Source organism: Nesoenas mayeri, assembly GCF_963082525.1.
Source record: "Nesoenas mayeri genome assembly, chromosome: 19".
Classification (NCBI taxonomy): domain Eukaryota; kingdom Metazoa; phylum Chordata; class Aves; order Columbiformes; family Columbidae; genus Nesoenas; species Nesoenas mayeri.
Window position 1 is genome coordinate 8818630 of NC_137568.1, and position 25267 is coordinate 8843896.

The 25267-nt window shown below is 50.3% G+C and overlaps 1 protein-coding gene across 3 annotated transcripts in view; it reads left to right on the forward strand.

Annotated features, from left to right (window-relative positions):
- Positions 1–1442: 1442 nt before the first annotated feature.
- The window catches only part of GAS7 (growth arrest specific 7), a gene marked incomplete at both ends in the record, with an annotated part of 85650 nt that continues 61825 nt past the window's right edge, over positions 1443–25267 (forward strand). For all 3 annotated transcript variants that reach the window (XM_080356514.1, XM_080356515.1, XM_080356516.1), the window contains one exon: positions 1443–1625. In XM_080356514.1, coding sequence (XP_080212640.1) covers positions 1443–1625 — 183 coding nt within the window. The remainder of the gene's footprint in view (positions 1626–25267) is intronic.

The window sequence follows — 25267 nt, forward strand, 5'->3', positions numbered from 1 at the left end:
CACGCAAAGGAATCACATGTGCTGCAGTGAGGCATGCACACCCAGAGCGCGTTGTGCACACAGAGCTGGGCTCACAAGCAAAATACACACGTGGTGGTTGGTGTCACACAGACACATATGCACGAGTGTCACACAGAGGAGGGTGTCGCACACACGTGGTGCATCTCTCACATATGCATAGGTGTCACACGGAGCAGGGTGGCGCATATACAGAGGTGTCTCACGTGTGTATGATTCACACACGTGTTGCAGACACATACACAAAGCAAGTTGTGTGCTCGGCTGAGTGTTGCAGATAGGTGTATCTCACACACCTCTTTGTTTTCTCCATGCTCAGGTGTGTCACACGATGTCATTCAGACCAAATGGATTTCACACACTTGGGTGTGTATCACAAACACACACATGGTGTCTCAGGCATACAGAGATGACTCACAGTCGTGTCTCCACACACACAGAAACACGCAGACACACAGACACACACATGCACAATGTCTCAGAGACATCAGGTCGTACGCACAGGTGTTTCAGACACACAGTGTCCTACACAGTGTCTCTGCGACACTCAGTGTCTGTCACAGAATCACAGAATCACAGAATGTCAGGGGTTGGAAGGGACCTGGAAAGCTCATCCAGTGCAATCCCCCCATGGAGCAGGAGCACCCAGATGAGGTTACACAGGAAGGTGTCCAGGCGGGTTGGAATGTCTGCACAGAAGGAGACTCCACAACCTCCCTGGGCAGCCTGGGCCAGGCTCTGCCACCCTCACCAGGAATAAGTTTCTTCTCAAATTTAAGTGGAATCTCTTGTGTTCCAGTTTGAACCCATTGCCCCTTGTCCTATCACTGGTTGTCACCGAGCAGAGCCTGGCTCCATCCTCCTGACACTCCCCCTTTCCATATTGATCCCCAGGAATGAGTCACCCCTCAGTGTCCTCTTCTCCAGCTCCAGAGCCCCAGCTCCCACACGCACACACGGTGTTTCTCGTTCACTCGAGCACACACGGTGTCTCTCAAGAACACACGGGCGATGTCTCTCGGGGTGACACACGCACACGGCTCCTCTCACACGCACTGTCCCGCGACACGAGTGTCACCCGGGCGGAGCTGCGCTCCGGGCGGCCTCTCCGCCCCCTCCTCATCCTCCTCCTCCTCCTCTCCCCCGCCTCCCCCTCCTCCCCCGCCCCTCGTCCCCCGCCCCTCCCCTCCCCCGCCCCTCCTCTCCACCCCCCGCCCCAGCCGGCGGTGCCCGTGGGCGCCCGGCGCCGGGGCTGCCCCGCTGCCGCCCGGTTGGGCCCCGCCGCGGCCCCGCAGCGGAGCGGGGCGGGCGAGGGGCGCGGCCAGCGCGGGCCCTCCCGCAGCCCTGCGCGGAGCGGCGGCCGAGAGCGGGGCGGCTGCGGGCGGAGCGGCTGCGGGCGGAGCGCGGCCGCGTCCCCCGCCAGGATGTCGGGGTCGCGCTGCCAGACGCTGTACCCCTTCTCCGGGGAGCGGCACCGGCAGGGGCTCCGCTTCGCCGCCGGGGAGCTGATCACGGTGCTGCAGGTGCCGGACGGCGGCTGGTGGGAAGGGCAGAAGGAGGACGGGCTGCGCGGCTGGTTCCCCGCCAGCTACGTGCAGCTCCTGGAGGTAGGAACGGGGCCGGGGCCGCGCCGGGCGGGGGCGGGGGGTGGCGGGAGCCGCTCGGCTGCCGGGCCGGGGGAAGGAGCCGTCCCGGAGCGCCCCGGGCTCGGCCGGGCCGGGGTGCCCCAGGTGCCCGCTCGGCTGCGGGCGGAACGCGCCGCTGCACCCGGGGACCCGGCTGGCATCGCTCTGCTCGGCGCCCCGGTGCCCCCGGGCAGGTTCCTCGGCCACCTCGGGCCGGGTGCTGCCGAGCACACACAGCGCTCGGAGAGGAGCAGCCTGTCCGGCCCCATCCGGCAGCCGGAGCTTTGGTACCTTGTGGTGTAGCCATAGAGATTCAGGGAGCATGGCGAGCTGACGGCTCCTCTGGACACTTGTGTTTTCACAATTGCTAAACAGCAACAGGAGTCAGTGGCTGAGGTGATACAGCTCCTGGCAGTCATGTGTGTAGGCCAGATGCTGGGGTCCTCTCCCTCCTCTCCCTCTCGTTTCCTTTCACTGAACATCTCTTGGCTTTGTGTTGTGGACGAGGTAATTCAGATACATCCCTTCTGTTGCAACAGTTCCCCAGCTGCCTGGAGATAACTTGCTGCTGTTTACGTGTGGCAGAGAGCCCCAGTGGCATTAGAGTTCGTTGCCCAGACTCAAACGTCATGGACTTTTCATCAGGATGCTGAGAAGCTGCATTAGCTTCACTTGTTTTCAGGGCCCTGACACCCAGGGCAACAGTTGTATCCCCACCTCAGGACTGCTTGTATCTGAACTTGTTTATTACTTTGTCCTATGCAAGCAAGACACAATGCAAGTGTAAAATATATGGCCGTGAAGAGTACCTTCACAATCTCTGCATTTCTGAAAGTGAAATCTGAAACATCTCGTGTGCCAAAGCAAGAACCTGCTTTGAGCCCATCGGTCCTTCCCTCACTCACCGTGCCCTGTTGTTTGGAACTTAGGACGTGGGTATGGAAATGGTCTCCTGAAGCAGTGTCCGTGCGGGGACTGGGTCGAAGTGCTTCGCAGCACAAGTTTTCTTGGTCAGCCTCTGTTTGTCCTCCAGGTTTCTCAGGGGGATCAGCCTGCTTTGCTTACACACAAGGCAGGTACTACCCACCCCAGGTTTTCCCTGCACGCCCTCTGGGGAATCCGGAGTGGCAGGAAGCGCTGGGCAGAACCGGGCCCACCAGACGCATGCAGAGTAATGTCCTGTGAGCAAAGGGTTTGGTGCAAAATGAGAATTTGCCTATAGACCTGGCATTGCCTTTTGGTTTCTCTAGTCCAAACGAATTTAAAAATATTTCATGTTTCCATTGAGTTCCTGTTTCTCATTCTTACCTGGAAAGATGGGAAAGTAGAATTTCTCCATTCAGTGCTACAAGAGTGAGGCCAGGAACTTTTCTGTGTCACTGAAGCACTTGTGATTTTTTTATTAGTTTAAAAGTTTGGGAGTCCTTTTGTCAGTTTTGCCACCTACAAGATCCTCTACCGAGATATGTGAATGTTTATGGTTTCACAAACTGCTAAATATTTACCAGGAATTTAGGAATTGTTTGAGGCAAAAGGTATCATGAGACAAACTCTACTCAGCAAGAGCGGCGGGAAATCACTTCTGCGTACACAACAACTTTGTTTTCCTATCCTCTTTCTCCTGGAAACTACTGTTTTCCTGCTTAAGTCTGAGCAAGTTCCACTGTGCTCAGGTCGGTGCCTGCAGCCCCTCAGTTGTGCCCTTCTGACCCTCGGCTCACGCACCACTGAAACCTTCGCTGCAGACCAGTTGTCCGCACAGCACAGCCTCCTTTCTCCCGAGCAAACCTTTGGGAAGAAGGTAAGAAAGACAGCAAGTGCCAGCTGGTGTTCACTCTTTTCCTTTCCGCAGACGTGGTGCCTAATAAAGACTATGAACTGGAGTTAATAGATATGTCAAATGACAGCTTGTTAACCAAAGTAACCACATTTTTGGGACCACAGGTACATGGCACACATTACAGTAGAGCAGATGTGTGAGAAGGAAGATCTGTGTGTGTCTCTCTCATGGCTACGTGCAGGCAGCCTTTCCCTTGTGTGCAGATCAGGGACCTGATCTAACTGAAAGACACCATGATAGAAATACCCTCCTTCTCTGTTCTCTGATCCACGTCCCTGTCCAACCACCCTGACATCAGAGCTGGCATCAGGGAGGTGATGACAAAGCATAGCTAGATGGGGCCACAAACAGGACTCTTCTTTCAGTACCAACCAGCACTTAAATTGGCTTTGGGCGGCCCTGGCCCTGCAGCCTGCGGTAAAGTCCAGCTTTGTGTTCTGAGCTGAACTTAACCACATGATGTTCTCCCCTCCCTCTGTCCTGTACTCACTTCCCCATGCCCAGTTCACTCCAATGGGTACCTGTGCTCCTCTCTGGAGCCCTGTGACTCCTTGTCCCAAAGGACAGCTGGCTGCATTTTCTGCCGCAAGCAGTGAATGAACGTGGCTCGCAGCCGTGTCCAAGGCTACCAGGGCTGGCAGGGTTTGCCCTGCACAGTGCAAGCCCTTTTTCCTCATGGCAAAGTCTGTCAGGTGGCTGGGTGCTACCAGAAAGAGATGGCTTTCTTCTGAAGCCTTTGTAACTTCAAGCCTGCCACCATGTATAGACGGGCAAGATGGATTTTCTCTCTCATACAACTTCATGCTTACCGACTGAAATCTCCTCTGACAGCGCTGCTCTGGAGCCTGCACTGAGTTTTGGCCCTGAGCTCACAGAATGAAGCAAGAAAGGTATAAGGGACAGCATCTAAGACGGGAGTCTCTTCTACCCTGGAGGAGTTAATTTAGCAGCCAGTCTGCAGCACGCTGGTTCCTGCTGGGTGAAAGAGGAGAAATTACTGTTCCTGATGGAACCCCTGACAGCACCTGCGTCTCTTCACAGGCAGCTGGGCTGCGTGTGCCCGGCCGACCATCTCCAGTGCTTATCCAGGAGCTGAGGGCAGGGCAGGCTCTTCCTCCTCGCATGCACTGGCACTGAGTGGTAGCTCTTGGCTCTTGCAAAGAAAAACAAGTATCTGTGGCTGGTGGTTAACCAGAATGGATTTTATTGTCAAATGTGGAGTTGAACAGCTCTGAGAAAACCATGAAGGTTACTTATGGGAAACGAACTCCAGTGTTAGGGATGGGCATTCCTGAGGGATTGCTGCCTTTGCCTCCCGAGCTCTCTTGCTAGCAAAGGTGTGGTTTCAATTCATTCATAACAGATCAAGAAAAGGACCCAAGCCGTAGTCAATGTGGGGCAAGAGAGACACGGGGAGGTAAAGAGGTAAAGGTATTTGGCACCCTTTGGTTCCTGCTCCTGTAGCTGCTGCAAGCGCACAGTGGTGGATTAGAAGTGCCAATGGTGGCTGGATGTTCCTGCAAGAATGGAAACAATGAGAGCTAGAGGAGGACTGCAGTGTGTGGTTGGGATAAGCCAGAAACAAGATGTTTCTGTGAGCTTTGGAGAAGATACAGTTCTCATCGAGCAAAAGGAACAGCATAAACCAAAAGCCTATCAAAAACAGAGAGCAAAGTGAGCAAGTCACCATCCTTGGAGGTGTTTAAAAGACATGTAGATGAGGTTCTTAGGGACATGGTTTAGTGCTAGTTAGGTTGTGGTTGGACTCGATGATCTTAAGGGTCTCTTCCAACCAAAATGATTCTGTGTTTCTAAGGGAGGGTGTTAGTTCCATGATGGGGTTCAAGGTGAGTTCCCCGAGGCTGCTGCGGTCTTGTTCACAGCATCACTGAGTTGGAAGGGACCTCTGGAGATCAGCTAGTCCAGCTTTCCTGGCCATGTCTGGTCAGGTTTTGAATGTGTGTGTGAGGATGGAGATGCCACAACTTTTCCTGGCAATCCGTTCTGGTGTTTGACTACCCTCATAGTTTTCTGTTACATTTAAAAGGCATTTCCTGTGTTTTAATTTGTGCCCATTGTGTCTCACCCTTTCAATGGATATCACTGAGGACAGTCTGTCTCTAATTTTTTTACTGTCCCCCCATAGTTTTTATTGATAACAACCTTCTCAAGCCTTCTTGTCTTGATGCTAAACAGTCCCAGTTCTTTGAGTCTTTCCTTGTATGACCAATTGTCATGTTTTAACCTCAACCAGCAAATAAGCCCCACACAGCCACTCACTCACCCTCCCCTAGTAGTAGAACCAGAAGTGTAAAAGTGAGAAAACTCATGGACTGAGGTAAAGACAATTTAATAAGTAAAGCAAAAGCTGCACATTCAAGCAAAGCAAGATAAGGAATTCATTCATTGCTTCCCATTGGCAGGCAGGTGCTCAGCCATCCCCAGGATCCAAAACACAGCACTATACCAGGCACCAAGAAGAAAATTAATTCTATCCCATCCGAAACCAGGCTCCAATCGATTAATCAACATCATGGCCCTTTGCTGGACTCTCTCCACTATGTCCTTGTCTTCCCTGTGCTGGGAAGCCAGGTACTGTTTCTTATATTGTTATACTTTTGAGGATAGTGGAGTAATGGAGAAGCAGCCCCCAATATTTCCTGAACATGGGAATCCAGTGACGCCAGAGGAATCCAGAAGAGTGGTTTTGCTGTGACTGAGCTTCATCTGCGAGCAAGCAACTCTCTCCCACAAACTCAGGCACTTGTGGAAGGAGGGATGGTGTTACTGGTTGTCCATATCCCATTGAGTAGATACACCGTCAGCTTCAACCTTCATCCCTTCTTTGGTGATTTGTAGCTATATCAGCCATGAGACCTGAAAGCTGGGGACTAGCAACTGGATCTTGTGACCATTTCCTCCCTTATGCATATGTTTGTACTTTTTCCCTGACCATTTGAGCAGAGCCATGCAGGGACCCTCTGTACCAGACTGTTGCAGTCCCAGGTGAAGCAGTTGCCATTCCCACCCTGGTGCAAAGAGGATTCTGTGCAGATGTGGGCGATGCACGGTCCTTAAAGCCAGCACTGCCATGTTGAACACAGGTAGAGCAGATGGCATATGGTGTGCGATACAGTGAGGGATTTCTAACAGCTGGAGACAACACAATGTTTCCTACCCAGAGGCTGACTGCCTCCTCATCCCACCTGCATCAGATGCTCGAGTTGATGCGTGTAGAGAGATCTGTACAGCTCCAGACCTGAGAGCAACCTAGGATAAGTCTCACGGAGGTCCCAGTTTGTCACAGCCTTTATTGGCACAGGGCAGCAGAGGTGCCAAGAGGGTGAGATGGTATTAGACCTCTGGGTCTGGACTCCAGGAGGTGCGTTACACGGGACCCTCTGGGGAAACACTGGCTGTTGTGTCTGTCTTTTCTAGAGAAGTGATTTTCAGAGTGGTGGGGAGATGTGTCATTCAGTCACATTTGCAAGCGTTTTGATTCAAAATCTATTTTGGGCATTGCTTTTTGTATTTGTGGTTAGCTAGAAATCACTTATATAAGCAGCAGCAGTAGCAATATATGCAAATTTGCTGAAAATTGTCAGCACTTTTTATAGCTTCAGTCATCCCACAGATGTAAGTCTCTGTATGAAGCACAGTGTGTGCTTCCAGCACGGACGGAGGTGGCTCTGGAATCTGACTGAGCGAGCTGGACTGAGTAGGGCTGAGCCGCCACTGATCTTGTCTGCGCTTTCACAGCTTGATTTACTGGAATATGAGGCGCTTTGGAAGGAAAGAATCACGTGCATGGTGCACGTTCAGGCATCGGACACTCATTACTTCCACTGCTGTGTAATATTCAGGGGGGGACAATTCATCTCACCTGACCCAACCTGTGACATCTGCCACGTACACCCTGGAAGGTGCAAACAGTTGAACCTGGAGGTCGTGGCACATTCAGCTGCAGGGGGGGTGACATGGCACGAACTGCTTCATTCTTTGTGACCAGGTAGTCATAGAGGGTGAAAGGAATTCATAGAAATGGTAATGCCTCTAATTTATTTCGTAATAGCAGAGAATGTGTAGAGGATTTCGGTGCCAAGCTGTATCTTGTAAGCTGATATGATCCAAGCAGACAGTGTGCTTAAGGAGAAACTGGAATGAGCCGGCTGATTAGCGAGGAAAATTCCATTTCATGACAAAATTCAACTTCCGAACATTTATGTGAAATAATATCATAATGAAGCCTCTATTTCTAGAGAGAAGGAATAATGAGAAGATGCGACATACTCAGTGTTTTCTAAAACACTGCTTTATTTTGGTTTCCAAAATGGAAAATATAGCTCTGAAACCAAGACTAGAGGATGCTGGCAGATTTGGTGCACTTTGGTTTTCTCTACTTATTTCACTTTTACTTGTGTGATAATAAATGAGCAGGTAGATTTAACTGGTCATTTGAATAACCAGATTAAACCTTTGTTTTATCTCTATGATTCCTTACCTTCTGTGGTTGCTTATAACCCACGGTGCTTATAACCCACAGTTGCTTATAACCCACGGTGTGTGTTATTATCAGTAACGAACCCTGATTCTGCGTTACCAGAATCTTAAATGTCTGAGTGTGTACTCAGGATTTGTTTTCATTATTTCACTGACTACTGACATCCCAAAGATAGGACATTTTTCAGTTTTGGAGAAGTCCCACAACAATAGGAGTAAGTACGTGGTGCTGATAGCATGTCTTTGGAAATATTTGGGACTGTTGCGGTTGTTTTCGCTGTGGCCACGCTGTGACTCGGGCAGCAAGCCTGATGTTTCTCATGTTGCCCGTGTTCATCCTGTTCACACCATTGTCAGAGCACGGGGAGCTGAGCGTGGCTCACAGGCGGCTCTGCTGACTTGTGGCTTGGGCTGTTTGACATAAGGCATCGCTATTGCGGTCTTTGGTTTCTGGCGCTTGCAGGGAGCTCTGGTTCTGTGCAGCTTTCCAGAATCCAGCGCTTGTGGGATGTGCCCGGCTTCCCGCGCACACGGCAGATTTGCTGGAAGCCTCCCAAAGCACATTTCCAGTAACAGTGCACAGCTCTGAATCTGCAGATGGGGAAAGAGGACCTGCTGAAATCTGAAAGAAGCATAATGGACATGGTGATCACCACCCTTTGATGACAGCTTTGCACACTGTCATGAGTTTATGTCAGTTTAAAGTGTCGTTTGACCGTATTTAATTGCATGTTGCACTCCCTTTTGTTGGTATGATCCACTTAGAATGCAGAACAGTGTAAAATCAAGGCCAACAGTTTGTTCATGTGCTGTTTTTCAGGAACAGGGTGCTTCAACAAGTGTTTGTCTTGAAAAATCTAAGTAGGCTTTAGCGTAGTTGGAATTCTTAATGTCACGCCACAGTGTAAAACGTTACCTATTAAGAGGGCCAACAAGAACAGACTGAAGCACAGGAGGCTCCATGTGAACATGAGCAGAACCTGGTTTGCTGGGAGGTGCCAGAGCCTGGCCCAGGCTGCCCAGAGCGGGTGTGGAGTCTCCTTCTCTGAGACATTCAAACCCCCTGGACCCACCTGTGTGATCTGCCCTGTGACCCTGCGTGAGCAGGGGTTGGGCTGGGGGATCTGCAGAGGTCCCTTCAGCCCAGCCAGCCTGGGATTCTGTGACCTCGTGTGAAGGGCTGGCGTGTGGCTGTCAGCTCCGCAGATTTGCTCTGTATCTGCAGTGCAGGCTGAGCCCATGCAGTGAGGGGGCCAAGAGCCCCTCGCACACCTGCCATGGCAGCAAAAGTGCACTTCTGGCTGGTAAAACCTGGTTTGGTTGAGGGGGAGAGCAGCCTGTACTCCATGAGTGATGAACATGGTAATACTTTGCCTGCCGTGGAGCTTTGTCCATACACACTGTGGGGACTGTCGTGGAAAGCGCTCATTGCACAGGTGTATGTAAGAGCAGAGAAAGATTTTGCTCATACTAGTAATAGAGTTTTCCTCATTATGCTGTCAAAATAGCTTTTGTATTAGCCTAGTACGTTTGTGGTTTACTTTTTTGCTGGCAACTTCCAGCTGGGGCATGCCATGGGTTACCCAGGAGCTACCACTCTGCATTTTGTATTAATAGAAGAACACATCTAGCAGTGGAACAGGCCAGTGTCTTCTAACATATGCCTTTTTCAGCATTTGTGAGCAGGCCCCGCAGTCCTCAGTTGTTGGTATGGGCCACGTTGGCATGAATTTAGGCCAACCAACAGGTGACTTTGGTCACTGATCTTTGAACTCCTCGACACGTGCGGACCCAAAGTCCAAAATCTTTCTTTGGTGTTGTCTGAGATCTGTCTGACACTTCTCCTACATTCATAATTGGTAAGAGTAGACAGTGCAGGCTGTTCCTGAGCCATGGATATCCCACTGCGATGCTGGCAGCCAAAGCACCGCGGTCTTCCAGCGCTGCTCTGAGCACCGTTTGTGTGCTGCACCCATCTCCCTGGGCTTTCCCAGCACCGGGGCAGCTGGCGATGGCCTCTGCACCCCTGCACCTCCGCCACTGCAGTCTCCAGGGTGCGTCCTAGGAGCAAAATAAGGTCATCATTAACTATTTCATCTAATATCACTTTGTGTGCCCCTGTTGACCAGTTCTGTGCCTCTCTGTGCTGCCCTGTCAGTTGGTTTTCCATGGAGGAAAAGAAGGCTCAGCAAAAGGTCATTAAAAATGAAAAGCAGAGAGGGCAGAGAGGGCAGGCAAGTTTTTGGTGGTGGAGGAGAAGGAATAATTAGTATGGAGGAGTTTGGTGGAGAAAAATGGAGATTTGGAGTGACAGAGTTTGCAAGGGGTGGCAGAGAATTAAGAATTAAAGCGCTTTGAATTTCATTCTGATATGGCAAAATGCCATGCAGAAATTGCACAGAAGAAGAATTCTGTTTCCAAGGGGTGGGTAAATGCTTAACTCAGAATGGAGTAGCCAGGAGCTGGATTGATGAATGCCGTGTATTTTGCAGTCCCGGAGAAATGTGTGTACTGTCTGCAGAATTCAAAATCCTGCTGAGGTCTGTGTGCAGCGCGTGGCTGAGCGGTTCCAGCCCTGCCCTGCAATGAGCTGCCTGAGCAGCAGATTTGCTTCTCCTGTGCCAGCTGCTGTATAATAGGACTAATTCATTACCCAAGGCCAAGTAATCACTCTCAATAGCAAGATCTAGACTTGTCGCATTGCACTTTATATTGCTGATTATCACAGTCATAACAGTCACCAAATGAAGCCTGGAATTGAACATCAGTCTGTTAGGGGATGAAGAACAGAAACGAAATAGTGTTTAAATTAGCTATGGGTCCCTCTCGGAAAATACATTTGAAGTGAAACTGAGTCTATGAGCCCCTGTGCTCCTGCTCCAGCTGCACTGCCCCAGTGTTTGCTGGACTCTGTCACCTGCTTCTTCCTCTGTGCTTGGCCACCACCATTTACCAAGTCTGAACATGGATCTTTGGTGAGGGACAAAGCTTCCCCTTGGTGCCAGCCAGGGACGTGATCGTGGGCTCTAATTCAGCTCAGGGACAGGGCCATAGCAGGTTCTTCTGATGTGCATCTCGCTGGCTGTGCCGAAGGAGAGCTGGTGCAAATCGCTGTTGCCAGCACGTTGTGAGCAGCGTGGCTGGTGCTCTGCGCTGCCACCTCCTCCCTGCGGGACATGGGAGAGAACAGAGCATCTTCCAATGTATCTCTGATTAGTGATCCCCTGCTCTGGCATTTTGTCAGCTTCGAGGTGGGACCTGCCACATCTCACAGGTGGGACTATCTGCTGGAGCAGGATGGGAGATTGTCTGGCCATGTTGGAGCCCCATGGAGAGGAAACACACAGATAAAGATGGCCAGCCCCAAGCAGCACATGCAAGTGGGAAGAAGCTGCGAGCTCCTCCCCACACGGTGAACCAGGGAAACTCAATGCTGCAAGGCTGGCTGCATTTTGGCTTGAGCAGGCTGGAAAACTTGATCACAGAGCTCCACCCAGTGATGCCCAGCAAGTTCTTCATATCACAGCCTTGTGGGCTTGTACCCATGCACTGCTCCTTCTGTGTGTCCGAGGGAGGACCACTCCGGCTTGATCTGGGTGGTATGGGGACTGTAACCCAATGGCACAGTGTTCCCTGGGCTCCCTTCTCCAGGCTGCTCCACCCGTATCTTCTGGGCTGAGAGGCTGCTAGTTTGCAGCCAAGCGCAGATAATTTCGAACGCACAGATCCATTTGCATGGATGTCATATGGGAAGCTGCCCACATCTTGGCACTCCCGGCAGGCTGCTGCTTTGCCTGCAGATGGGTTGTTGCATGGAGAGCTGGGCTGGCCCAGGCAGCAGGCACAGCCTCACTCGCACAGAGCTCCTCTTGGAAAGGTCTCTTCTGCTTCACCGCTTTCCTCAGTTGACCTCGGTGGACCCAGAGTCTGTGCAGCCAATGGGTCTTACCCCTTCCTCTGAGTTGACTGTGAATAGGTTTGTTCTTCAGTCTTGCAGCGTTTTGGCTGGACAGGGGGAGGTGCTGGTGCTGACGAGCAGGGCTGATCAGCAGCAGCCTGCCGAGTGCCGTGCATTGGGTCTGATGCAAAGCAGGAGCTCTTGGACCCTTACAGCTGAAAAACAGCGGTGTAACACAAGGGATGAAGCTGGCTGCCCTCAGAGGAGTGGCTTTTGCTGGAAAAGATGCAGATCTCTGGAAATGGCCCTTTTGTGACTCTAGGATCAGAAATCCACAAGCAGGAATGCCTGTAGTCCCTGTGTTAGCACTGATTAGTGTGCGTGGGGTGTCCCTGATTTACGCAATGCTCCTTCTGCCTTTCCCCATCCTGCTGCCTCCTTCTGGGGGCAAAACTGCCCCCGAGCTCAGGGGCCGCAGCCAGGGAACGTGCCCTGGCAGCCGGGGAAGGGCAGACTGTTCAGCCCAGTGTCAGCCCCTGGAGCGAACGCATCTCAACATTCGTTTCCATGGTACAAAAGTTGTTTTTCTTTTCGGTAATGTTTGCCTGTGGTTAGAGGGAAGAGATCTTGAAAGTCCCTTTTCCCCTCCCCGTGGGAGGAAAGCATTTTGGGGTTTGAATTGCTCTGCTCAGACCTTTCCCTGCCGTGCTGGGATGGGATGTTTCCTCCTCACCACCAAGCCAGAGCCTCATGCAGCCTTGTTCTCATCTCAGAGGGTTCATGCTTTAGCCACTGCGCACCTTCATCCTCTCTGACACACACCAGCTATGGGGGCATCAAAATCAATCTGAGTCTTTAGTCCTTTTTTGCTGAAAATAACAACGATGCTGACTATTAACCTTTTCTTTGTTCTGTGTGATGGAGGCCCTGTGGTTTCTTTTGTTGCTTATTTTAACCCTGCAACTCCTGGTCCCACTCGGCGGTGCCAGCCCGGGGTGCACACCTGTACCCAGGGAAAAACGCAGCATTAGCATCCTCAGCACCATTCGGCTCGGATGCAACAGACAACTGCCAGGAGCGGTTCCGCCTGCCAGGGAGGGCACATAGCAAATGTTTTTAGGTCATGGTTTGTCATTGTCTTGTTGTTCAGGTGGCATGAAGCCCGAAGGGCAGATGTCCTCCAGCTTCTTATGGCTTGAAACGCAGTGCAGCTGAAATCCCTAAAAATACTTTTATTTTAACAAATAAGGTTACAGTTGGCTTCTGATGAGCCTGTACACCCAAGTTGTCTTATTCCACTCCACGGGGAGCAGCAATTGTCTCTCTCTGTCATGTAACGTGTAACTGCCTCAGTTGCCTTATCAGAATATTTCCAAGTAGAATTGAATCACCAATCATGACCATGTAGGACACAATCTTTTCTTCTGTTGTAAGCTTTTTCCTTTATTTATGATATCATCTTCTGTGATAGCTTCCACATTTTATTGTCAAGGCAAGGAATTTATTTATAAATAAATAAAATAGGTACATTTATAAAATCTTCGGTGTTGGATCATTTTCCCCGCTGTCTGCTAGGCTTCACCTCCAGCAGTAGGAAGGCACTTTCTTCAGCTGAAGGAGTTAAATATATCCCTCCAGAAAAGAGCAAGGCAGATCTGAAAGCTGTTCCTGCTACACTAATTTTGATCTCAGCCCTGTTTCCTGTCTAAAGAGTTTTCTCTTTCAGTGGAGATCATGAAATGTCACATTCATTATTTTTGCTCAGAGCATGCTGAGACAACGGCTTTCAGCTCCAGGATCCCCTGTCTCAGGAGCACCGTCTGAGCAACAACAACCATAAGTTACATTGAAGTTGCAGTTCTCTATATTTTTAAACAATATTATTCTGAAGAACAAAATGTTGCCATGGTGTAGTAGTGTCTGAATAATTAGACACAGATTCAACACGTTTCAGTGTGCAAGATGACTACTCGGACCAGGCTAAAACCAGGATAACCTCCCAGATTTCCCTCAAATAAAGCAGGTTTTGTTTTTGTTGACGTGACGAGATCCCGCAGCTGTGCGGGATTCACCAGGGAAACTCCTTCTGTAATCAGACCAACTTTTCTCCCTCCATCCAGTGGGTTGCAGGAGCTGCTGACACCGCTGGAGCACCGCGGAGCGGGGGAGACGCCGTCGGTGGGGCTGCACGGGGAGGTGGCGCAGATACGGATGTCACAGGCACACAGATCATGCTGATCGTGACTCGTTCATAGGCTTTTGCTGCTTCAGTTCAGCAACGGGCACAGCAATGTTTAGAGTGATGCAAAGGATGTTTAGGCTATGGCAGGTGAAGACCTATGGCGAGGGTGGAGAGCTGGTCTGGCCTCCTGTTCAGTCCTCTCCTGCCTCTTTAACTCCGTTTGCGTTCAGCAGCAGGCCCATGATGACCCTCCGTGAACTGGTCCAGCTCTGGGCAACTCGCTGTTTTCCTGGGGTGGCTTCTCCCCCAGGTGAGCTCACCAGATCCTGTTCAACGTGAACACTGAGCGTGTTGCAGGAGCAGGACCCTGCTGTGAGGCTGCTCAATGCCTCCCCCGGTATTTTACCCGGTGGTGGCAGCAGCCGGGTCTCCAGGGATGCTGACCGTGTCCCTTGCCTCTCTGGGACTGGAGGGATGGGGGCGAAGTGGTTTGAGCACACAGACTGCGAAGTGTTATGGGTGGCATCAGAGCCAGACCTCTGTCTGGTCACTAACATGCAGGTGTGCAGCTCACACAGGTCATCTCCACCATCTGAGGCAGGCACCAGCCTTTTGTACAGATGTTGCAAGAGGCGCTGGTTTCTCCAAAGCTGACTGAGTGTTGATTTATGCTTAGCAGGAGCTGCCCACAGCTCAGCAGTTCACATGCAAAATTTACCTAATTATACATGAGACCAGAGGTAGTGCCGTGTGCTGGGAGAAGAGCAGGGTGATGTGGGAGGCTGCAGGGGAAATAGGCAGCTCCGTGTTCCAGGCTCTTGCAGAAACCCTCAGATGTTGCAAGCACGTGTGTGCTGAGCCCCAGGGCTTTGGCACAGACCCCTCTGCCCAACGCACTTCGTACAAACCCAAAGTCATCGATCTGCAGAATCCTTGGAATCATGCAGCACAGGCTTGGATCTGCAATCATGTCAATCTGAGCTTTTACCGGGTCTCTTCAGAAACAATGACCTTGTGTCTCTGTTATTCGAGCGTATTCATTTTGTACTGACGTTTTTAACGGCTTGATGGACTAGTCCAGAAGCTCGTCTGGCTTCTTGATTCAGAGCGGGTTGGAAAAGCTCTTTTGAATTTGGCTCATGGACAGAGAATTGTCAGAATGTAAGGGGAACATGACTGATCTGAGAAGTGGTCGATGAATTCAATTAAACCTAGGTGTTCCACACCCCTTTGAAAACGGCCTTGCTTGGGTGTTGGCGGGGAGACATTGCCATTTTGGCTGGTGGTAGTTAAATGACTCGTATTTGTTCTTACATATCAGGATCAAGGGGAGGTAAAACCCACGTCATGGTGGTCTCCAGGGCCCTATTCCCAATTACTGTCAGTATAAATTGTTGCTCTTACAGCTGAGTCCATTACCCTTGTGATGAATTTCTCCCCAGAGGACAGACATGAGTTAAGCAGTTTCTCAGTGATCAGGTAACTTGAGCAGCAGAGTCCCGTAGAAGAAATTTTTTGTGATAATATTATTCAAGATCACATTGTGAATGACATCAGAAACACTAAATAGTCCCCACCCCAACTCTTCTTAACTTTCAGCCCCAAGTGTTGCCCTTTTCTAAGTAGCATTTTTTTTAATATTAGATTTTGGTTTAATACATTATGTCATACTTTAAATGGTATTTCCGTTTTCATATCAAGTGTATCTGTTACAACCCATCTCATGGAACATCAGCATAGTGTGATCTTCGAAAATCGCTGCCCAGGGTACATATCCGTATCTCATACTATAGTCATAGGCTCACTCCTCTGCTCCAAGAAAGGCTCAATAATACCCACATCATTTCTTATGAATAGTTATCTGGTCTTTTCTTAACAAGCTATACCATGGCTTCAGTATCACCTCCATGGTGAACCTTCCTTCCTGCCATTTAAATCCATTTTTATTCCATCTTTGATGGATGGGAAAACATACTATCCTTTTTCTCTTTTCAGCAGCTTCGTGCCGTATCTGAGACACTCCCCGCTCGCTCGTTCCTGCTCTGTATTAAATGACTTTTCCTCTTTCAGGTCATTTTTTCTAGATCTCTGGTTTTTACTCTCTTCTGGATTAGTCCCTTTGTTCATATCTTGAAGAGTGAAGCTCAAAACTTGACCCGTAGCTCCAGCCGAGATCTCACCAGGTTCTTGTCTCTCAGACCGCTCTCGTTTTCCTTCCCAGTGCGATATCTGTTCCACAGCTCCATCTCCTTTTCCCATTCCTCCAAGACAGACGCTATGCTTTGCCTTTTCTGTGTGCCAAGAACCCTCCCTGCCTGTTTTTCTGTGAATTCGCAGAGATGATTAGCAATGGCTCTGAGATTTATGAGCCAGCTCTTTAAAGTCTTAGGATGAATTTATCAATCTCAGTGTTCTCCAACTTATTCCCTCCCTGTTGCAGGCTGAGATGTTAACCCTTTGTTGCTAGTATTAACTGTGACAGCCACTTGATCATATATGACTTATTTATTATCAGATGACTTTTTGTTGACGATACTGAACATGATTGTCTGTGAGTAGCTCTCCTTCTCTTCTGAGCTGCAACTGGTTCCTTTACTTGGTCTTCCTCTTAATACAACTGCATTTATAGAACATTTCCTTTTACTGTTAATGCTTATCTGCTGATTTTATCTACTTTTGCACCTACACTTCTGTACTTGTTGTAAGAGTAACTGGCATTTTATTTTTTATTTAAAAGCAATCTAAAAGGTTCCTTTCCTTATGTGCACAGCACTAGGTACAAAAGGTTTCCAGTCCCAATGACTTCTGATGTTTCCCTATAAGAGGTAATTATATCCTGCAGATGTATGAGGAAGTTGCATATTGAAATGCTGAATTTCATAAGCAAGATTAACTTGCTGGATGTAGAACAAATAAGCAGATAGATTTTCTGTATCTGCTTTGAGAGACAGCGTGGCTTGGGGATGCATCTTGAGTAAGCAGCAGGTCACAGTGTCTGGACCATGTTGGAAATGCATCCGCATTGCAGGACAGTCCCAGGGACTAGGGGACCAGCCTTCCTCCAGATAAGCACCTTCAGTTCTCAGGTCTGTGATGATCTTTATCTCTAATGGCAATTAAGTCATACAGGTTTGGTGCCTCTCGTTCTCTTTGTATAGCTGCAGTAACTCGAAGCTAAGATTACAGTTGAATTTCGTTGTTGTGGTAATAGGCAGTTTATGTGCATGCTCAAGCTGAAGCTTACTTCTCTTGCAACAGAAAAAGTTGTGAATTGCACAGAAATGATGATATTTGGGGGTGAGTTCAGTGCTGAATTCTGTACTTCTGTGTCTCATCCCATGTCAAGGGGTGTAGTCACATATTTCATTAGTGGTGCGGCAGTTCACCAACAGAATAGCTGGGACTGGGAAAGAATGGGAGTCTGGTGATATGTTAACACTGCAGTTTATAACCTGGCCCGCTGTTCCCAAGGGCCACGAACGTCCTGCCAGGAGCAACCACCACCGCCTAGCAAAACTTCTATATTTCCTACACATATCACACAAATAATGATGGACCATTGGCATATCCGTGCTTTAACATTGGCCTTTTTTCTAAGAACTTCCTCCATCCTTTTTGCTGCATAAATGCATTTGAGGTGAAGCCAAAATGAATCCTCATAGACTTTCGATTGGCAGCTTGAAGTCTGGTAAAGTCCAGAAGAGGATGGAGGGTCTGGAAGGGAAATGTGGCAGTTTTAAAACAGGCAGTTTATTAATTTCATCTAAACCAGTGTCAGTGGGACAGGGGAGTGACCAAGCAAAGAGAGCCAGGGGAGGTGACCCAGTGGTGTTTGCTGTGTTCTGAGGATGCTCAGGCACTGGGTGGAACAAATTAAAATCCATCAATAACTGTTTCCAGAGATTTCCCTCCCACTGGCTGTTTTTAGGGCTGTCTTCTTGTACTTGCGTTTTTTCCAAGCTGAATCTTGTCTTGATATTTCCTGTTGGTGTTTCTGCCTGTCACACTTTGCTGCGTGTGTCCGTCCCAGCTGCAGCTGGTCACCTCGGACCAGCGAGTGTCCCTGTCCTGGACCTGCTGGGCTGTGGATGTCTCCCAGCACTTGCCTTTGTCATCCCTTGTCTCCTTCCCACTGTCTGCACTGTGATGTTATTCTTGTATACGCACCATGCCAGGACTGAATGAATTTCACTGCATGACTATGGTGACCTGGATATTCTTCTCAGATGAGATGCTTGCACTGTGAAGCTTCATTAAAAAGCGATAAAGTGGGCGAATGAGATCTGAGCTCCCTTTAGCATGCACTGGGCCAGGACCAGCAGCTCCGAGGACAAGAAACGGGGGTTTTTCAAATGCTCAAAGGTATGCCGCTAATTGGAATATAAACATGAACAGACCCTCTCATGTCAGCGGTGGTATGTCAGAGATAAGAGGCATCCCTGTTACCAAGGACTGCTGACATCACTTTACACTCTTGGGTAGGTGGCATGTGAGAAAGAGACATTAGTGTCCTCTGCAGGTGTCCTTCCCTGTATCAGAAGGGCCAGAAGAAGGAGTGGAGCCTCTGGACAGGAGCACCAGTGAGGGGAAAGCAGCTACAGGGAGCACTTTGTGCTGTCAGGTTGGATGAGAACCAGCCCGGGAGCAGCAGAAGCTGCAGGGGGGAGAAGGGAGCACGTCGCACAGTGTGGAGATCCTCTGCTGCTCTGCCCACCAGGGGTCATCTTCAGAAACAGCTGATGGTGCTGCATTACCTGTCTATCGTATTTGCACTTTATTTTATTCCTGTAATGGAAAGAAGCTTGTAAATGAATATAGCACACTCTGGTGCCAGCAGGCAACTCTGCTGCGCTCATCCAGACCTTCCTGCGGGACGGGGTCGAGGCAGCCAGGGAGAAACGCTTAGCATGTCCTGCCTGAGCAACCTCCAGAGCCATTGAGCCTGGCGGAGAAGGAGGATTTTGCTTTATTGACATCTCAGTCCTCTGCTGGGGTACAAAGGCAGTCCCACACTTTGCATTTTTAGAGAAGGGACACCTGGAAAAATGCTGCAAATGCAGCAAGAGCTTGTGTCCGGCCGCCTCTCCCTGCGTGACGTGCAGCAGGAGACCCGTGTCCCAGCTGCGACGGGGAGCAGGTTTGCTGCACTGCACCACAGAGCCCCAGCGTCCCCAATCCTCCCGCTGCCCATTGTCCCCCAGGGACACGTGGCCTTCCACGTGTGGCCACGCCAGCCCCACTCCCATGTCCGTGTGTCCAGCCGGGATCCAGGGGAGCCAGGGCTCCGTGCGGGGGCTCCAGACAGGGCTCTGGGAGCCTCGCTCAGCTTTGGCAAGTTGTGGGAATGGCCTTTTCCCTTGCTTACTTTTTTTCACTTGCTCCTTTTCTTAAGAATTGTAGCAACAGCAAAACCAAAAACTGAATATTGTCTGTCTGTCCGAGTGTGCTTTGCTGGGAGTTACAGGCAACAACAGTCACATTCCCCACGCCTGAGAGAGATTACAAGGGAGGGCGCAGGAATGTGCATCTGGCAGCACTTTATATCTTGGCCATTTCATTGTTTTCTCTGCATCTGAGGTTCACAACGTTTTGGTCATGGAGGGCCGTTCAATCCAGGGAATATCGGGCTGGGGCTGCATAACAGATATCATCTGCAGGGAAGCACCATTCATGAGAAACTGAGGACAGTTGTAAATAAAAAGTCCCCATACAGGCTTCAAAAGTAGCTGGGAGCTTTATTTGGGGATCCTGACCGACAACAGCAACAGGGGGAGGCAAATTTCATTTTAAACTGCAGGAAAATGTAGCTGTAATATGCCAAAATGTTAATAGCTTTGCTTAAGGCCTGGGGCCAGGAACAGAATCTGAATTAACTATTGCAATTTTATTTTAATTGCACAGATTTTAAGATAGCATTTATAATAAAAATATCTTGTTAGAAGTGCAGATCATTGACATAAGGTTCTCAGGGACGCGATCCCAACGTTCTTTCTAAAAGAGAGAGGATATTTAAAGTGTTTTGAGAAGTAATTGAAGATAAATACGGACAGCTAACCAGGATTATTCTTTGGATGATATCAGAATATGCTTTCATTAATTTCCCTTGAGACGAATACGCTAGCCCTGGAGGTCTGACCAGAAGGTCTTCTGTGATGCTTTTACTTGCTTTTCTAACTTAGAAATATGTCGTGGTTGAGACAGACAAACGACATAGACCAAGTTTGAAATATGTTACTCACTTGCTCCAATATGTTTTTGTAACTAGCCATTTTTGGCAGGTGGCTGCAGCAGAGGTGGATGTTGCCATGCCTTAGCTGTGTTGTGCATGCTTGTTTGTGCACGTAGGAGAGAGTCTATCTAATTTAAGGGAGAATCCCTTCCTTCCTAAAAGAGCAAACACTAATTATTAGTTATTGTGTCTGGGAAATTGCAGAACACAGCAGTAGGATCATGCTTGTTAAAAAAAACCCTATAGTGATGTATGCGAAATGAAGCAAGTAAAAGCATGCCCTGGCACAGCCCCCTGTAAGCACATATGTTGATGGAGGCTGCATAGGTACCTTGTACCCTTGAGAGAAGAATTTCTTTCATAGGGATTTGTATATTATTCATTATTTTGTTTTTACTCATAACTTCTTCTTTTTGCGCCTTCTGTATTTCTGGAGCGTCCCAGTTGCGTGTAAAACACAAAAGCAAGTGAATCCGTCACCAACAGCTCCTGTGATGGCACCCTCGTGTCGTCCCCAGGTGGAACGCTGGACGCCTGTAACCGGCCTTGGAGCAGGAGTATTTTGCGGCTGTGGCAGTTCTTTTATTGTGTTACTGCTGATCCTGGGGGTTGTTTACCTGGCTGCTGTGCTGCTGGGAGGAGGATGCTTGTGATTCCTGGGAGCCGTGGAGCACACTCCAGGCTGCCGGCTGCGCGGGGGCGGCGCGGGGGTCAGCAAACAGACAGGCAGCCCTTGGGAGCCGGGGGGCAAGGGCTCCTTGCTCACACCTCTTGGAGGGATCTTGTCCCAGGGACCAGGAGAGCGATGCAAAGTGTGTGGCAACGCAGAAACTATGTGCTTGAGTCAAGAGCAGACCTGAAAGAGCCCCACAGTGAGTGAGGCACAGGTTTCTTTAGCACCTCTTCTTATTTCTGTGAGGTTTCTGTTCAAGTTGTTTTTTTCTATTTAAGCAGTTACTTCTTCACATTTTTCTTTAGATAAAACCTTGTGGCATTGTTTGGGGATGGTCTTGGTGGAAGGCGGCATGGCACATCCCCACAAAGATCAAAGTGTCTTGGGGCTCCCTTCCAGTTCTTCATGCATGCATTTTGCAACTTGCTGCAACGTCTTGTGGAACACGCAACCCTGACACTGCATCTGATCCCAGGAAGCCGTCAGTGCTTCTTGGCCATGGCTGGAGAGAGGGGACGCGTTCCCACGCACGGGTGAGCGTGGGTAGGCCAGGGCTCCATCCCAGGCTGTGGAGAGCGTGTTGTGTCAGTGCGTACAGGGGAGAGCGCTTGTACGGGCTGAGCTTTCCCGCAGTGCCAGGCTGGAGGCCCCATATAAAAACATTTGGCATTAATCCCAGATGCTCCATTGCTCCAAAAGCAGCTGCGCGCACAGGGCCCTGGGAGCTCAGAACATAGCCGTGCTGCCCGGCTCTTCCTCTGCCCTCGCACCTGCTGTGGGTGACTTCTCTGCCCCCCCTTTCCACGCAGCAGCCCAGGAAGGGGTCAGACAGTGAAATTAGGTGGCTGTTGGAAGTTTTTTAGCTGCTCCCAGTCACCTTCCCAGTGCAGAGCAGCCGCAGCATGCAGCATTCCCCAGCGCCCCTGCTGCCTCCTGGGTCTCTGACCATCGTGCTGGTGTGACATGCTGGGCAGCCACTCAGAGGGGGATCTGTCCTCCCAGTGTGTCATTTCAAACTGGAGACAAGCAGTGATGCTGCAGCTGGCCTGACCTGGCCTTGTGACTCTCCGGGCGTATGGGGGTGACTCGTGCAGTACAAGGTTTGCTGAACAATAGCCCTGTTGTGTCTGGCTGCCCAGGACAACAAAGCCCTTCAGAGCACTTGGCCCTGGTCCTCTGTCTTGTACCAGATGCTGATGTCAGAGACAGAGCGGCACATCCCCCTGAGCAGGGCAAGGGGACGGGGGCTCCTGCCTCCTCCCGGGCTGCCCTGGCACGGGGCACATCCAGCCCAGAGCTCTCAGTGCTGGCACTGATGCATCCCCAGGCTTTTATCTTCTCTCCTTTCCCACCCTACCAAGCCATGGTGTCATAAGTCCTGCCTGGGGAAGTCTTAGGATCCAGGACAACCAGCTCAGTGTGCTGCTCGTGGGTGATCCAGCCTGGCTGTGTACTGGTGGGTGACCCATTCCCAAACCTCCACAGCCAATGTCAGCTCTGCAAATTAGATGCCAAATGTTAACTCTCTGAACAGCAAGAAACAACGGTGCTGAAAGGAAAACAAAGGGAATGGGAGAGTGCTAACATCTTTGTTTGTCTTTGGGAAGAAGAAAAAGGACTACAGATATTTCAGATAAACTCTTGACTGCTGCAGGAAACCCAGCTTCTGGGAGGGATTTCTCTGTGTTTGAGGGGGGCAGTTGGCCACAGCTGTGCTTGGGAACAGGCGACAGGTACCAGCCTGGTCCTGCCTGGCATTCTACCACTTGCCTTTTAACTTCTGTATGGTACATATGCTGACTTCCCATGAAGGTCTTCAAGGCTGCATGTTGATGCTGAGATCTTATTCTTTTCTCTTCAGTACCTTGTGCCTTAAAGTTTAGGCAGAGGTATTATGCAAAAGTTTTTCTTAACGTGGTGCTGCACGAAGCTGTGAACACAGAGATGCACTGCAATGCTCCCCCACTCCCCCAGGGCTATAACAGGGCATATCTCCTCAGCCACACATCGATCTCCACGGACAAGCACCTCTCGGAACTGCTGCTTTGCCAGAGCGTGAGCATCGTCTGCGGTGGGATCTGGACCAGACCTGGTGCCATGGGTCCCATGACACCCACTGCAGGGAACAGACTCAGCTGCAGCTCAGTGTGGTGGCTTGTTCCCATCTGGCTCCTTATGTGAACCAGGCACACATTGAGAAGGGACAGGATTGAGCAGCTCTGGAGTTTTCACCTCTGTCTCGACAGCCCGTGTTCTGAAGGGGTCTCAGTGGGATTCACAGATCTGAGCATTTCTCTTCCCATCCATTTTGGTCTCTCACACAGCACTGAGCCACAAAACATCACCCAGTCTGTCTCCCTGGGTCATGTATCCTTCAGAAACAGTTTGTTTTTCCCTAGTTTAGAGTGCTGGCAGAGAAAAGTGTATCAGTCCCAGAAGGCTGATTCTCTGCAAACATGGTGTTATTCATAGATATTACCTTAAAGCAAGCTCCTGGGCACATGCCTGCACCACAGCCTGGGACCTGGGTGGGACAGAAGAGAGGAGTTTGTCAGCTGGGGATCTGGCTGCGAGAACAGGCCCTCGGTGGGAAGGTAGAGCTGGGTGGGAAGCATTTCAGAGCCAAATGGGAAATAGAGGGGTGTGGGTGTACAAGAGAGTTGACTGCAGAGCAGAGACACATGCACAAGGGCCACCTGGTCCTCCTCCGAGCCACAGCTGCGGTGGGTTGGTAGGAAGGTGGCAGAGATGGCATCGGAGGAAACAACAGCTGCGCGGAGATGCTGAAGTTATTTATGAGGGAGAAAGGGTGAAGAAGACTTTGGCATGGCACAGAGGAGCATTATTAGGGCAGGGAGATTTTGAAGACTGGTTAAAATGAGGGCTGTCCTGCTACACTGGCACGTGGGGTGTGTGCTGGGCACAGTTCAGCCTGTTTCTCCAGCCTGGGGGTGCTCTGAGACACCCCAACACTTGGCACAGGCAAAGGGAAGGGGAAAACAGCCCTTGAGGAAGAGGCTGATGTTACAGAAGGTGGCCAGAGATGGGGCACGGTGCCCAAAGAAGAGGAATGCAGGGGGGCAGTGGCGCTGGCACTGTTTGCTGTGTCTCTGCTGCAGAGGCGGTGCCCACAGGGCCACCCAGGGAGGGCGACTTGATCCCAGCAGCCGTGTGCCATCAGATTCAGCCGAGGAGCTGTGTTGGTTGCCATGACAACCGGGACAGGTCATATGACCCGTTCCACTTTCTAAATATAAATCTGTTTCACACAGTGTATGCGACTCCATGGAAACCAAATGTTGAGCAAGAAAGATTGCATAAAAATGAACAAAATACAGAATGACTCAAAGTACTAGAGAGAGAGAGGCTGTGGGTAATGCTGGGAGGTCAGAGGTGCCCTGGGCATTCCCCGTTTTTGGGACTCATGTTGGTGTGGGCTTGCCCATGCCCAGCCTGGGGAGGGTCTGCGGGACACTTCTCATTGCTGGGATATTTGTGCTAAACTTGGGATGGGCAGGAGTGGGTGCAGGCATCCCTGCCACCAAGGCCTTCTGGGGACTTCTCTCACTAGCAGATCCTGGTTGCAGCATTAGCTGTGTCCCAACACAGAGCCCACTTCTTCGGCTGCACCATGTCTGCCTTATTTCTGCTTTGTACCCTTGGTTTGACACACACCTTTGACAAGTTATGTATTTATGAAAACTGCAGTTACATAGAAACATAACCTCAGTATTGTCAGGGCAAGCTTGTCCCCACAGGACAGAGGGCTGTTCTGGTGAGGGTCCATGGTTCAGAAGTTTTTCCCTGCTGTGTCCTTGCATTGGGGTGTATTAGAAGGGGGTGGTCAGTAGGTCAGAGAGGTTCTCCTGCCCCTCTGCTCTGCCCTGGGGAGACCACACCTGGAATCTTGTGTCCAGTTGTGGCCCCTCAGTTCCAGCAGGACAGAGAACTGCTGGAGAGAGTCCAGCGCAGCCACCAAGATGCTGAAGGGAGTGGAGCATCTCCCGTGTGAGGAAAGGCTGAGGGAGCTGGGGCTCTGGAGCTGGACAAGAGGACACTGAGGGGTGACTCATTCTTGGGGATCAATATGGAAAGGGGGAGTGTCAGGAGGATGGAGCCAGGCTCTGCTCGGTGACAACTAATGATAGGACAAGGGGTAATGGGTTCAAACTGGAACACAAGAGGTTCCACTTAAATTTGAGAAGAAACTTGTTCCCAGTGAGGGTGCCAGAGCCTGGCCCAGGCTGCCCAGGGAGGTTGTGGAGTCTCCTTCTCTGCAGACATTCCAACCCGCCTGGACAC